General features: G+C 45.1%; 1 protein-coding gene across 1 annotated transcript; it reads right to left on the reverse strand.

Moving 5' to 3' along the window:
• Positions 1-292: 292 nt before the first annotated feature.
• On the reverse strand, positions 293-13,999 carry LOC117006781 (leucine-rich repeat-containing protein 38-like). The gene is made up of 2 exons (XM_033079380.2): positions 13,187-13,999; positions 293-639 (listed from the first exon to the last, which is right to left on the reverse strand). Exons 1-2 carry the CDS (start codon positions 13,812-13,814, stop codon positions 386-388), a joined length of 882 nt encoding a protein of 293 aa, XP_032935271.1. The 5' UTR covers positions 13,815-13,999; the 3' UTR covers positions 293-385.
• Between the last annotated feature and the right edge of the window lie 2,012 nt (positions 14,000-16,011).

Genomic DNA, 16,011 nt, shown 5'->3' on the forward strand with positions numbered 1-16,011 from the left:
CTCCACTCATCCTGTTCTTCTCAAAGTGTATCTAGAACAAGCTTCAAGCACTTAGGATCTGCATCACATCAGGACAACCTGGAAATCTTTTAAAACACTGGAACTTTTTTTTGCTTTTCCTTTTTTTCCCTTCAATCTTCAAGTTTAAATGCAGTGTTTGATTAAGGACCATGGAAATCAGCCCAGTCTGATTGCAGCAGGGCACATGTGCAAGCAGAGCTGACAGTCCCAGCTCTGCCATTCCAGCCTGGGGCTAGAAGGGATCCTTACACATTATGAGCTTCAGTCACGATTAAAGCTTTCACTCTACTTTTTATTCCTCAGAGACTTTGGCTGATGATCTGGTAAGTGAGAAACCAAGGAAACTTAAGGAGTTTGACTAAGTTCAGTCCTCGCTGTCATCTTCATCATCATCATCATCCTTGCTGGGAGCACACCTCTGGAAGCAGTGCACCAGCGTGGCCAGGAAGAAGCTGGAGAGAATTGCGGCGATGGACACGGCAACTCCAGAAAAGATGATGATAAAAAGGTCTGTCAATGACAAACTGAACTTGCATTCACTAAAGCTGACCTCAGATAACTCATTCAGAAAGATCCTTCTGTTCTCCACGGGCAGGGAGCACTGGATTTCATGGAGACCTGCAAGGAAGAGGAAAGGAGAATAAATCAGCAGAATGTTGATGAATTCTTCTGTTGTTCTGGGTAAGAATGGCTGAAGAAAAGTTTTAGGGTTAATTCCAGGTTTAGAAAATTGTACAACATTCAGGGAAAAATGGAACAAAACCTGTCATTATCCAAAAGCCATTACATATTCCCTCTGAACAGCTCCTGGAAATTCAGTTATTTCACCTGCAGCCTTCTAATGTGATCTAGGACCATGACTTGGAGGAATTTAAAAAGTGCATGTGGAGCCCTGGATGCATCTAAACCTGGGGACCTGAAAGCAGTTCCCAGCTACTCCATCTGTGACTCCTGAGCAGGGTAAGAGAGACACTGAAATTCCTTCCATAGCCTTCTACATTTCTTTTTCCCCATGTAGTTCCAAATTAGAGGGGGTCAAACAACAGTTTGGGTTAATGGATGCTTTTTGTCTGTGACCTGCTTCCACCTTTTCTCTCTGGCTGTCCTGAGGCCAAAGCAGAATGACAGATATTGTTCCTGCCTGCATTACTGGGGAATGCTGAGAGCTGGGTTCTTTGTAGTGAGAGTAAAACCCCCCAGATTCAGGAACTGGTGAGAACAGAGTTGGATCGTGGATGGTGAAAGCACACAGCTCACTGCATATGCCCAGCACAGGGAACATCAGGGGAGGCAATTACCAGGGCTAGAATGGAACTCACACTGAAGTGAATTCAGTCTGTAGAGCTGCTGGCAAGGCAGCTTTGGTCTCATTATCAAGGACATGAATGTAAGAATTGTGTGTTAATGACACAAGATCTGCTGCTAAATTACCTGATCCACTTCCTCTCTACTGCTGATCCCGGGGTGCTCTCCCTGCTTTGGGCTCTGCCTTGCTGTGTGCTCACAGAGCACAGGACATTTCCATCCCACAGCTCTGCCACAGAACATTTAAACAAGGAATGGTGATTTCCTCTGCATTTGTGAATCTCAGTTTTCCTCTGGCTGGGCAGCTGTGATGTTTTACTGTGGACATGTTTACTGGCATGTGATGTTCTACTGTTAGACATGTTTATGGCATGTGATGTTTTACTGTTCAGCATGTTTACTGGCATGTGAAGTTTTACTGTAGACATGTTTACTGGCATGTGAAGTTCTGCTGTTAGACATGTTTATGGCATGGATGTTCTGCTGTTACACCCAGGCTCCTTGGGTCAATGGTGCTGCCCTCTCTGATCAGCTGGATCCAGCCCAGCCCAGCTGTTGTGTTGATTTGAGAAGTTTCAGTTAATTCCACTGTAGAACCAATTATCACCCTGACCCACTTGACCTTGTAATGGTGATTGTGTTAAATTTTGATCCTGTATCTGTCATATTTGCCTGTAGTTCTGTGTTTTTCCCTGTTTGCCATGCAGCCCTGACTGGGAGGGTGCAGAGCTGCCCAGCAGGGTCAGAGCCAGCCTGCCCAAGGCTCCCTGGCTGCTGCAGGAAAGCTGCTGCCCAAATCCACGCTGCTTTTCCTGAGCCTGGAGTGCTGGCCGTGCACAGCAGATGGTGAACAAGCACAACTTGCTCTGGAGTCTGTGAAACCTCCTGTTGTCAGAAATTACCTGGAAGAGACAGCAGTGGTTTCAAACAACCTCTGAGACTTCTGGAAATCAGCCCCTGCAATGCTCATGTCTTCTGCATGAGCTCATAGCCTGGAGCACTGAGCACTCAGGGACTGAGGAGATGCAAACCTGCCCTCTCCAACCTCTGAGCTCCCTCTGTGAACCTTCCAATGGAACAACTGAGAGCTGACCTCCAAATCTTATTTTCATTTCAGTAAGGCTTGGAAGTGGCAGCTCTAGGCATCAACCAGAGGAAGCAAAATGGGGGACAGATAAATATCCTTCCCTATTCAAAACCATGAGAAACGAGGGGTGAGTGAAAAGCTATAGGCTGGAATTTCAAGACCTGTGTCTTTTAAATCAGATTTTAAAAAGCAAAGATAATTTGCAGTAAATAAATACAATCCTGACAATAATCAAAGCAGTTGCATGAGTGCAACATCCTGCAAATTCATTTGAAGAGGAAATTCCTTGCTAATAGGAAAAGATCACTGCAGCATTTTGGCAGGAAAACCTGCACCAAGTGAATACAGCAACTACACAAATTCCCTTTCACTTGTAGCAAGCACAGGAAAAACCAAATTTCTGTACAACTGTGTTTCTGTAAAAGAAATCAGCCTAACAGAGGTTGAGACCTCCTGAGAATTGTTGTTGTCAGAGCATCTCAGTCAAGCTCCTCAAGAGAAAGAGGGTACAGGTGACCATAAGCAACTCTACCCTTTAGAATTTCTGTCCAGCTGCAAAAGAAATTCCCAACTGGCAGCATTTAAAATACTTCTGTGTTGGAGTGGTGGGACACAATACCAGATCTGGATAAGGGAGGAAGTGGAAAAAAATATATTGAAAAAAAAAAAAGAGAGCAAAGAAGACTCCAAAAGAAAACTCTTGTCCTGAGTGGTTCCACATGCTGCAGCCCTTGGGTTTGGAGAGAGCTTACCATGGCAGCATTCACCCAAATCCCAGACATGGACAGGAGCTCACTCCATCCCAAAAGCAGTTCTGCCATGGATCAAAGCTCACCCTGTGCTCTGTGAGCTCTGTTCCTGTTTCCCTACATCACAGCACACAGGATGCAAACAGCAAAGGATCTGCAGCACACCAAGGCACTCAGAGGGCATTCCTTGTTGTGAGAATCACTGTACTGCAAGGATTTTGAGCCCCATTGTACCATAAGGAGAAATAAAGATGCTGCTCTCCAGGTAGCCATGGGTACTGGAATCTAGGTCGTGTTCTCAAACCAAATAGATTAGTTGGGAATTTGCTATTTGCTTTATTCTGTGACAGCCCAACAGGCTTCTGTGGCCTCAGGTTTTTAGAGAATTCTTAATTACTGGGAATAACAGATGCCAGGAGATGAAATACAGCCCCAGAGAGCAGGGCCAGTGCAGGGCCCTCGCTGGCTCCCAGCTGCAGCTTTGCACCAAAGGGCAGGAATGAGCTGAGCTCTCCCACCCACACCCAGGGCAGCCTCTGAAAGCTGTGCTGGGAGCAGCCTGGGCACACTGCAGGGCTCAGAGGGCAGTGGCTGAGGGAAAGGAACATTGATCAGCCCATCCTGGGGGGTGGAGGTTTCCCTTTGCTGAGTCGTGACTCTGCTGAAAACCCAGCACAGCCAGACAGGAGCTTTTCTTGGGGCTCCAAAGAGGGTTTGGAACAGGCTGTGCCTTTGGAACAGCCAACAGTCAGAACAGCAGTTCTACCTCTGGTGGCACAAGGAATTGCTCCTTCCAAAGCTGATGCAGTGGTTGTTGCACCAGAGCTTCCAACTCTTCACCTGAAAATCCCAACACACACCTGTGTGTGGCCAAACCCATTTCATCTGCTTCCTTCCACAGAAACACAGCCCTGGCTTAACAGTATTGACAGCTAGGTTTGGTTTTAGGACATTATTTACAAGCAGGTTGTTTTTAGGACCTGAGAGTCCAAAGAACTGATGGTCTGGATCCCCCTGTCCTGTTCCATTGGTGCCCAGAAATGGATCCAGCTCTGTTCTTTCCTTGAAACACCCTGTGCATGAACAATGAGCCAAAGAATGGTTTCTAGAAAGTGATCAGTATTAATTATATGGTGTAGGTTTTTTCCTTTGTGTGATTCTGTTGCATCTAGACTGGCTCAATCAAATCCCTGTCCCCACAAAAACCTCTAGAGGACAGGAGATGCCATTTAACCTCAGAGCTCTGCTTTCACACACTTGTACTTGAAGGGTATTAATTTTTATAATTTGTTTGTGGGGGTTTTGTGTATTTTTTTATTAGTTATTTATTCTGTAGCATTTATTCTTTTAAAAGACCAGCCAGGATTCTTGTAAAGGGCATCTCAAAGCAGCTTGGTTATTTAGTGCTTGGCTGCAGCAAGAGCCTTTGATGGGTTATATTTATCTACCTCATTGCCCCCACAACATATTCAAGGAGTTGCTTCTTCATACCAAACAAAACTGTAAATGAAATAACAAGTGTGAGTGTGCTATAAATACACAGCTTGGGTTATTTTGGTCAGGGCCATCCCATTATCTGTAATGACTCCAACTGTCCCAAGGACAATGTCACACACCCTGCATCCTTCTGCTATGTCATCAGAAGGGGAGATGGATTGCACTGGGGCTGATTGCTTTGAAGTGCCAGGCAAGGCACAGGTGCTGGATTCTGCAGAGGCTTGTCTGAGCTCTGGAAAAATGAGGATGGAAATACAGGTCTGTACCCTGGGGAATGGATTGTCTGAGTGACATGGGGAGTGTGAAAATGCTGGAATTCCAGAACCATTGTGTTAAAAGGAGAGGTGGGTTTTTTAAAAAAGGAAAAGTGTGTTCATAAAGAAGTGATGCAGGAGGGTTCCAGGTAGAGTTATTTCAATAAAAATCCCAAATAGGTTTTAGAACAAAATGACTTTGAATGTCTTATATTAAGGAGTACAATTCCAGCAAGTCCAGCACTTAAACCCTGCCCATAAATCACAGCAATTAGGCTGCTGATAGATCCTAAAAACCACTTGGAGTTTGTTTCTGTTCAGGACTATGCCCAGGCTGAAATCCTTCCCTGTAAAACTGAATGTCCTAGAAAACAGGAGCAGCCCAAAACCAGTCTGCATGCAGATAATGAATGATTTCCTTGTAAATAAAAAGAGACCAACAATGCTGTAGTGCCCCAAAGCTGTAACTGGACTGACCTCAGCACCCCCAAACCCCCACAAAACCCCAGAGGTTTCATCTGAGCCCTGCTGGGACTCTGCAGCCACGATCTGGTCATGTTTCTCACAGGTTTTGTGATCAGGAGTTTTTAAACTATGGAGTGCCCTGACTGCCTGCTCCTGGCTGCTCCAGGGATTTCCCTGCATGTGTTGACTGCTGCCCTACTGCACTCTGGGGTTTGGTTTTTACTGCTCAGCTAAAGACAAGATAAGGGCATCCCTTTCTGCAGGTTCCACTTGGCCCTGTTTTGAAGGACTCTTTGTGTCTTTCTGTCTCTGCTTGTTTCTAATCCCTATGCCAAACACATCTTGGATTGGAGAACTTCTGCAATTCGTTATCATTTCAGTGTTATGGTCTGTCTGTTAGCAGCCAGGGATTTCCCAGCTATAATTTTGGATGCTGAGTTAAAAAAAAAAAAGAAAAAGAAAAAGAAAAAGAAAAAGAAAAAGAAAAAGAAAAAGAAAAAGAAAAAGAAAAAGAAAAAAAAAACAAAACCACCTCAGTTCTTTTGGGGTCCTTTAGAGCTCACAAAAAGCAGGTACCAGGACAAAGAGATTCCTGTCATTCAGCAGTGGACAGCAGGATGGGATAATGCACTGGGACATGCACCAGGACAAAGGAAAGACATCCACAGAAATATCTGAGACATCAATGTCCAAATGAGCTGCATGCACACATTCACTGCTATGGATACATTAAATATAAGAGCACTACAACAGGGTTTTTTTTAAGAGCAAAATTGGCATTTGCCCTTTTGGGTGGAATTTAGCTGTTCCCTCACGTTGCTGAATGTAGCTGACACAGATTTGAAATGTTTAAACGTGGCATGTGGTTTCTTGTGTGGTATTTTGCTCCCAGCTATGGTTTGCCTCCTTAAACGCTGTCACAAATGTATCAGATGTATTAATAAGCAACAAGAGAGGCATTGCCTCTGAAGTGAGATGAGATCTCATTGAAAATAGCCTGGAGCCATCAGAACAGCAAAGCTTAAAAAACTTGAAGCCTAGATTTAGATCCCTAAATAAAACTTTTATGGCCAAGTGCTCTAAAGATTTGCAGAACACTTTCTCAGGGTACCCAGCAGTTTGTCTCAATGCCTGAATATAAAGTTCAGCATCAGGTGTTCACATCTGCAAATGCTGTCCTCACATCTCCAAATCTGTGAAAGATGGATGCACTCCCAATAACCTCAGGATGGAAGAAACAGAGTGAAAAGCCAGTGGCAGCCAGATCATTTCACTGAAAATGTCTGGGAGATCAAATTATATATTTATATATGTATGTATATAGAAACAGATTTGATGTGCTTGTTAAGGAATATAATTTCTGTGAGGAGTTTCTGCCTGAGCAGGATAAAAGCTGCTGAATGTGTGAAATGTCTTAGGGCTTTTCATTCCTTTGCAGGCACACAGATCTGTTCTGTCCTGGTGGTGTGGGAGCCTGTGCAGACACTGGGGGAGAGCTGATGGCTGCAGTGGACAGAACAGCCTGTCCTTCCTGGTGCAGCTCACTTTGGTTCTATATTGGTGCAGCAAATTAAGGAGCCTTCCCTGCACAGCACATGAACAAATAATGCTAATAAAGATTGGTAAGTCAAGAGGAATTGTAAAGCTCTCAGTTTCTTTGCTGGCTGTTGGTTCAAATGTTAAACAAAACTTGTCCTCTCAGGTCATTATGATGCTTTGTTTTAAAGAAAATATTTAATATTTTCTGTAAACCCATTAAAGGCCTGGATTAATGAAATGAGAGATTGTTTCATTTATAGAATAAGTTATGCAATAAATCTCAGATGGGAATGGGATCCTAGAAAGAGCCAAGAAGCAGGAGATGGTAACCTCATGGCACAGGCTTAGAAAAATTACTCCATTCTTCTGGGTCTGAAGGGTCTGGAGGGTCACAGGAGGGTCCCCCTCCCTTTTGGGGCACCTGAGGGAGCTGGGGGGGCTCAGCCTGGAAAGGGGGATCAGGGGGTGTCTTGGGTTACCATACAGAGTGTGATCAAAGGTATCTGTTCTGTCACCATCTGTTGAGGGTGGGGCAGTGATCCTGATCTCCCTGGGAGATATTCTGCTAATGGGCCATCCATTGAAACCAGGCAGGGCATTGTTCTTTATCTTTTCACAGCCCATCCTTCCTCCAGCCAGTCATTTTCTGCTCATGGCCATTGAGTCCCACTGTGGGACTGATAAAATTACTGCATCCCATTGGGAGTTGCTCCAGCCAGGGGGAAGAGCCCAACATTTCTTACCAAGATAAAAACAGAGGGTTTGGGACACTAAGGGAGCCCCTTTCTCCACTGCACTCCAGAGGAAAACCGGATTTCTCCACATCACCACTGGAGCTCCGGAGGGAAACTGCACCTTGTACAGGAGCACTGCTCCAGCTGAGCCACATCTGTCACTGCAGGAGGATGCAGCCACCATGGGATGGGACTGCTGCCAACACCCTGCCTGACGGGTGTCAGGTTGTACTCTGACTGTGTCAGGGTTTGGGGTTTGTTCTTTGTAGTGCTGTATTTCTATTTTAATTTCCCTAGTAAAGAACTGTTATTCCTAATTCCCATATCTTTGCCTGAGAGTCCCTTGATTTCAAAATGATAATAATTTGGAGAGAGGGGGTTTACATTCTCCATTTCAAAGAGAGGCTCCTGCCTTTCTCAGCAGACACCTGCCCTCCAAAGCAGGACAGGGGGGCCCTGGGGCTCTGCACAACTCCCTGCCAGGAGGGGACAGCCAGGGGGATTTGGGGACAGGGACAGGAGAGGGAACAGCTCAGGCTGGGCAGGGCAGGCTCAGGGTGGGTATCAACTGGAATTTCCCCATGGAAAGGGTGCTCAGGGCTTGGCAGGGACTGCCCAGGGAGGTTTCCATCCCTGGAGGTGTCCCAGGACTGGATGTGGCACTCAGGGCTCTGGGCTGGGACAGGGTGGGGATGGGGCTCAGCTGGGACTCAAAGGCTTTGGGGTCTCTTCCAACCTAAATGGTTCTATTTTGTGATTCCCATTACACTGATCCACTTATGGATCTCTCTTTTAGGACTGAATTCAGTCTGAATTTCCTGCTTACACTCTCACTGTCACCTGCTCTTGGTTTTTTCCCTCCTCTCACTGCCTTCCTTTCCCCTTTTGCATAGACAGGCTTTATCTGGAATTTTGTCACTTGACCAGAATTTACTTCTCCATCCATTCTAAAGAGGTTTTGAAAGCTACAGAAGCTTTTCAAGTAGCTAAACAGCATCTGTGTCAGTACTGACACCAAAACCCTCTTGGAATATCTCAGAAATGTGCAGCCACTGCCCACAACTTCCCAAAATGGAGCAAGAGTTGATCAAATGAGCCCTGAGCATCAGTCCTCACCTCAGCTTTGGCTACTTCAATTTCAGACATTCAGAACACATATTTTACTTATGACAGCACAAATCTATCTGGAATTCTGTCTCTGGCCACTTCTGAATGAGTTTTTCAAATCTTCTGGAAATACAAATGTGCAAGGGCTGCCCATAGAAATGCTCAGTTTAAACCTTTGCTAAAAGTCTTTCTAATACTGTTTTTATAGAGCAGAAAAATGTTTAATTCTTGCAATGGGTAGTGGGAAACTTAAATAACAAAACAAATAAATCAATTAATCCCAGAAACTGTATACAACTTCCAAAGGTAAGGGGAAGAAGAGAAATAAAAAGCAAAATGAGGGCAAGATGACAGAAAGGAGACACTACAGTCATACTCCAAGGAGAACTTAAACTCTAATTAAAAGTAATGTTAAAAATGCATTAGTCATTAGCAAACAAGGTCACAGGCCCAGCTGCCCAAAGCATGTTCACAGAAAATAAAAATCAGCAGTGGGGATGTCACCAAGCCCTTCAATGTGGCCATTGCAGATCACTTTGTTTTCACTGTGCATTTTATTGCAGGCATTTATCAGAATCCAGCCCCTTCACCCTGATGGGATCCTCAGAGAGATTCAAGATATGTCTTTTGCACTAATTTTATACAAGATGTTTCTGCACAAACTTATTCCATCAAAGCCCTTTGTGTTTAAGCCCTGAGATGGAAGGTTCACAGCCCTCTGCTCCTTCACTCACAGCAGTGACAATCCCTCACTGGCTGAGCCCCGAGTTTCAAACAGCATTACCAAAACAACTGGGTTCAGAGATAAGGAAAAAAGAGAAGTACATTTTTAGCCAAGATAAATGTGATGGACAACAAACCCTGAAAGCAGAAGAAAGCCTGGTCAATGTGAGAAGTTGCTGAGTGTATTTTTGCAGATCATCTTAGGCATTGGTTCTTCCAAGGTATTTTTTTGTTCTGTGAGTTTTCACAGCCCTGTGGAGTAAAACCTTCCATTAAAGTTTCCATACGTGTCTTTGTAGGGATAAAGATCTCACAGCAACTCTTCTATTTAAAAAAAATAATCCCATATTCTTAATATCCACACTCCTCCTGATGGGAAGGCTTTAATTTGTACCATTTGCCACCAGATGCCATTCAGGTGTGACAAACGCCTGCACAACCAAACATCCTTCTACAGAAAATCTTCATAAGTGTTGTACTTAACCAGTGTGACCAGCAGCAAACACTTTGTCCTCTCCAGGAAAAAGAACTTTTCTATTTTTTCCACTTCTCACCATCCTACTGCTCTTCACAGTTCCTTTGCCTTCTTTGCTTTATGCTCACTAATTTGTTTTAAACCAGAGGGGAAAATTGTAGTTTTGTTTTGCAGTATGAAGCAAATGCTGGATTTAATTTCTCTTTATGGGAAAAAAAAAAAGATTACTGTTTAAAAGTGCTGGGTTTAAAAGCAAAATTAAAATTTTAGCACAGTTTTTTAATAGGTCTGCCTACAAATTTGCCAGGCTGAGGGCATCATCTGGGAAGGGTATTCACCTAATGCCAATTAAGCCTTTATTCAAAATTTAGGCTAGATGGATAAATGCTGAAATCTGTAAAACTGTTGAAGTCCCAGCTGTTTGTGTGAAGTGACAAGCTGGAGGAGCAGAGGCAGCTCAGCTGGGCAGGCAGGTCAGCAGAAGTTGGAACTTCCCAAGCTCGTTCTGGTTCTGTGCCAGGAGGAAAATGGACCTGGCTCCTGCAAAGCCAATGAGTTGAAGCACAGCTTTTGTTCAGATCACTGAGTCCTCCAGAAACCTTAATTACAGAGGGACACAGCTTCAGGATCAATTATCCAGATTTCAGTTCACAGAGACAAAACTGCCCTTTTGAAATCAACTTTTGAAAAGCCAAGGGCAGCCTGGGCTGGTGTTTTCCCTGCAGTGCTGCAGTGGGAGGGGGAGCAGTGGCCAGGCTCAGTGAATAATTCTGGTTGTGAAAGGCTTCCCTCAAACACATCCAGCTCCTTCAGGTGCCACTCAAAGTGAGGAGCCTACATGAATGCCAGACCCTGGATCTGTCTGCAATGTCCTTCTCCCAGCCTGTGCTGCACAATTCCACAAAGGAGCAGCAAAGATATTTTCCTGGACCCTGGAAATGCACCCCTATCCTTCCTCCTGTGTTTTCATTGCTGCCCTACTTATCCTGGTGTGTTTGCTGCAAGGATCCTCCAGCTTCACAGAGCTTCCAGGGAGTCTGAATGTTTATTGTTCAGTGTTTATTGAGCTGCCCTTCCCACCCTTCCAGGAAAGGCCAGGCACGTGTGGTCTTGGATGAGTATAACCAGATTTAATCAGGTGCTAATGGGAATCATGTTGTGGCATCATTAAAAACTGGAAACTGGGTGTAAAATGCAATAAAATAATAATTCCAATTATTTAACTGACTTTCCAAAAGTTGTTTTGCAAGGCATGGCAACTGTGGCCATGTACTTCAAAAAGTGGTTGAGTCAGTCTTTCCATTTTGGGGTTAGTTTTGCAGTCACCTTTGTGAAGAATGTTTTGGTGCTTTATTAAAGGAGACAGGAGTGGTTTTGTGGCAGCAGCTCACCAGAAGCCCTGGTGCTTTTCTGCATCTGTGCCCATCTCTGCCTGGCATGGCTGGGACAGAGACAGCAGGGCACTCACTCCAGGCAACAAATCCAAATCCTTGCAGGACAGCTCTGGTCAAATCACCCACCTGAATATTTGCTCCTTCCCTCTTTGTCTTCCCAAACCAAGTCTTAGTTAAAGTTTAGAAGATCTGGATAAGCTACTTTTCAGCTATTTGGCCAAACACAACTGTGGGTGAGAGAAAATGCTGTGGGAAAGCATCTCTGGGCTTGGGAGACAACTGGGGGAAGCTCACTCACTGGAAATTCCCAAACAGAAGTTCAGATACACTTTAAAACACTGAGGGGGCAGCAGAGAAAGAGGTGGGACAGACTCAAAGTGAGCAGAGCAGGATCTCAGTCAGGATCAAGGGGAACAACCTGAAGTTCAGTAGAGCCTGGGAAAAGTGAACTGCTGTGTGAACTCATGTTTAGCACCAGAGACAGGCAAATACTCCATTCAAATTGAGCTAAATTCAAACTTTTAGCTAAAGCTTCAGGAAAGGTGGGATAACAGGTTTGGTTTAGAAAGAATTCAAGATCAAAGTTTCACTGACACAGAGAGGAAAAAACCCAGCACTTTTTCCTCAAATCACTTCTTCTTTAAAACAGCTGACCTGCAGCTAAGAATATTCAGGGCAAGGTAGATGAGTGTGTTAGAAAGGTGCTACCCAAGGTCACAGGCATGGCAAGAACCTGAATCAGTCACTGCAGAGTCTGAGCCTGGAGTGCCAGGACACAGGAGAACAGCTTCAGACTGACAGGGACTAGGTTGGGATGGGATATGAGACAAAAACCCTTCCCTGTGAGGCTGGGGAGGCCCTAGCACAGAAAAGCTGTGGCTGCCCCATCCCTGGAAGTGTCCCAGGCCAGGCTGGATGGGGCTGGGAACAGCCTGGGACAGTGAAGGTGTCCCCTGTGGGCCCTCCCAGAGGTTCCTTGCTCCCAGCAATCTGCCTTTGGCTGCAGCTGGTGCTGCTCAGTGGCAGGAGTTTATTCCCTGTGCTAGTTGGGAGACATGAACTGTGAGATGATCTCCTGCTAAAGCTGGATTAAGAGAGGCTTTGGGGTCTGCTGGGACATGTGGAGCAAGAGGCTGGATTCCCTAGACATGGCAGTCTTAGCACCTTTATTTTTCCCTCCCTGTGCCTTTCTAAAAATTACTGGCTCAAATACCAGGATTATATTTCTTGCATTTTGGGGGGTTCTGAAGCCATTTCAATTTATTTCTCATATTGGAAGTAGTGCTTTTTTAATGAAAAGGGCCCAGATCGAGATGCTGAAGTGTTTCAAACACAGAACATCACAACAAAATACTTCCAGGAAGGGGCTGACAATCACAGTTGCATAAAATGGGGATTTAACTCTTTTGTAGCAGCTTCATCAGTGATCAGTAAAATGAGAGGAGAATCAGTTTTCCTAAGGAGCTGGTGCAGAATATTTAGCTGTTCAAAGGGCTTATTGTAGAAAATGTAGTTACCAGAGAGAAAATGAAATCTGGAAGAGAACCAGCTCTGGGCTGAATGGATGTGAAAAGGCTCTTTCATTGCCTATGTGAGTTTAGCCTGTAAATCAAAATTATTAGGGCTTAATTTTAAAATTTTATTCCTTAAGTGGGAGGAGAACCTGCTGCTAAAAGAAACCAACCTGAATTTTAGGGGCTGGTTTGTCGAAAGCGAATGACAACAAATTCAGCAACTGCAGCCTGAGCAAACTGCAGGCAGCACACAGACAATGGGAGCAGGAACCATGCTGCACACACAGACACACAGACTGCACTGAGAGCCACAGGGCTTTACCTTTCTGGAGCTTGGATGCATTGTCCTGTATCCAGCTGAAAAGGTTGGCAAAGTCACAGTCGCACACCCAGGGGTTGCCCTCCAAGCGGATGGTCCGCAGGGAGGGCAGCGCTTCCAGGGCTGCCACGTTCAGGCTCTGCAAGTTATTGTCATTCAATTCTAGCACTTGGAGCTGGTCCAGGTTCTCAAAAGCAGCCTCGTCCACATCCACCAGGTTATTGTTTCCAAGGCTCAGTTTTATCAGTTTCTCTGCTGATTTGAATATCCCAGCATCGAGCTGTGTTAAATTGTTGTAGCTTAAGTCTAAATACACCAGTTTGGTAGAACTGCTAAAAGTGCCCTCTTCTAAAGAGGTGAGGGAGTTATTCCTGAAGTCCAAATAGACTAGATCTCCATAAAATATAAAGAAGTCAGCTGGTATCGCCTGGATGTTGTTATCAGCTATGAGGAGTTTCCGCACATCCAAAGGAAAGGGGTTGGGAACACTCGGGAGTCCTTGGTCCCGGCAGTCTATGGTGTGGTAGTCCATACAGCTACAGACAGCAGGGCAGAGATGACCCCCAGGCAGGAAAAGCAGGCAGGCAAAGCCAGCAAAAGGCAGGAGGCAGGAAGGAAAGCATGGCAACATCGTCAAGGATCTGAAGGCTGTGATGAGCACCCACTTCTAGGAGAAAGACATTTTGCTGGGCTGAGCAGGAGTGCCTGGTACTTGTGTGTGTGCCTGATTGTATCCAGGAGATCACATATCATCACAGATCCGATAGCAGCAGGCTGGAGGGGGAGGGAGGAGAGAGGGAGGGAGGCAAATGTGAGGATTTACTCTGCCAGAATATTATGATGCTGTACAGGGTGAGGACAGCGATGATTGGGCACGCCGAGGATCTTTCAAAGGACTCCCTTGCTTTTGTGAGCTAAAAAAAGCCCAGAGCCTGTTTGAATATTTGCTGTATATTCCAGCAAAGGGGAAATCACACCTGATCCTGTGACTCTGGCAGCAACAGCTTCTGCTTAAAAAGCCATTCAGGTAAAAATCGGGATGAGATCACTCACTGTGTTTGTCAGCAGAGCCTCCATCAAGGTGACCAACAGCCCTGGAAAGGCAACGAGGGGCAGGCAGTGCCCTGGTGCCTGCTAAGGACAGTTCTCCCTTTTATTTGTGAAACAGGGAGCAGAAGGGGGGAGCCCAAAGGCAAGGAACTCTGCTTTGTGCTGTTTCTGGATTCCTCAGCTGCTCACATTATCTAAATGTGACTCAGTAGCTTTTAACCAAGAAGGATTACCTACAGCAGTGAGGAGGAACAAGGTCTCCAAAGTGAGGGGCTTTTCCTTCTTGTTTTAATGACCCAGAAACTACTTTCTACTACAGCACCAGTAATGTCTGTGGGGCACATGAAGTGCAAAATGTGGATCAAATCCTTAGCTGGTTCAAATTGAACTGGTTTTCTTCATTTTCAGGGGGTTGAAATATTTGCCAGTCGATCTGCCTGTCTCCTGTGGGGCAGCAGAAATGATTTTGCAACAAGGCATCTGTGTTTTCCTGACATCCTCAAACCCACACCCACAAAGGCAAATCCTCAGGCAGCTACACTTAAATTTTAACTCCATCCCTCCCTCTTAACCAGGGTGTGTAAGCAGAGAGCCTGGAGAGCTGGGTCACACCTGTGTGCTGTGGTGGAAGATCTGTCTGGAGACAGATGGTATTTGGGTGCTGGGGTGGAAGATTTTTCTGGAGACAGATGGTATTTGGGTGCATGTATCCTGATGAGAAGAGCACAAAGTCCAACACCTTTGGCAAGCTCATGCTTAGGTGAAAGGAAGGCCAGAAATTTCTATTTAAGATTATATTTTATAACTGGATTCAGAGTATCTTTCATCCAGAATAGGGGACAAATATTTCCTTCTCAGGCAGCCTTTCCTCCCAGATCCCTGTGCCTGAGCTCAGACAATGAGAGCAGTATCTCAGCTCCCCTTTGGTACATACCTGGAAACACTGGAGGGATCAAAGAGGGAGCCACACTGCTCTCAGTAGCACCACAGACAGAAAAAGATGCAATGGGCACAGATTGAAACCCATGTGAACACAAGGAATCCTTCTCCTGCTGTGAGGGTGGCCAGGCTTCCCAGAAAGGTTGGACAGCACCACAAACCCACTGGGGACAGCTCTGGGCAAACTGCTCTGGCTGCCTGAGCAGGGGACAAATTGATTTCCAGAGGTCCTTTCCAACCTCAGCATTTCCCTGCAGCACTCTTGGGAAATGAACTTGTCCTCTGAGCACCTCTCTCACATTTTGCAGCACACCTTGTTTCTAATTCATTGATCTTTTAGCTAAAGAGAGCCTCTAGATCCCTCCCATAAAGACACATCCTGCTCCAGGTGTCTTTCATGTCTTAAATTACTTTGAAGACACCACCCAGAAAGAAATGGGCATGGCTGCCTCTATAAACCACCAGGGCAAAGCCCAAATAAATTCCTGAGGTGATTATTTAAAATATTTACCTTTAAATTACAGAGGAAGTGACAGTTTGACTGGCTACCTCCAATTAGAAAAACCCAAACAGATAAAATAACTCTTGGGGTCAGGATACATTGGATTGGCATCAACAAGACACTGCAACTGGTATTTCTTGTGCAGAACTGATGCTTTTTAAATTCCTTGGGCTGTATCTTGCAAACAATTGCTCCTGCTGCAGTCTACTGGTTTTCTGTCCCTAATGTAAGCAAGGCTTTAGGTCAGAGATAAAAATGTTCCTAACACAGGAAAGCAGAACTGATTTGATGTCTTAATGCAATTTTAAATGATGAGATTCAGCTCTATTAAGAGCAG

This window comes from Catharus ustulatus, chromosome 24 (genome assembly GCF_009819885.2).
Source record: "Catharus ustulatus isolate bCatUst1 chromosome 24, bCatUst1.pri.v2, whole genome shotgun sequence".
NCBI classification, from domain to species: Eukaryota; Metazoa; Chordata; class Aves; order Passeriformes; family Turdidae; genus Catharus; species Catharus ustulatus.

Excerpts from the sequence above, each read along its gene's own strand:
- LOC117006781 (XM_033079380.2), bottom strand. The coding sequence starts at position 13,814 with ATGTTGCCATGCTTTCCTTCCTGCCTCCTGCCTTTTGCTGGCTTTGCC. Across the intron at positions 640-13,186 it reads TGCATCCAAGCTCCAGAAAG|GTCTCCATGAAATCCAGTGC; the intron begins GTAAAGCCCTGT and ends TCTTCCTTGCAG.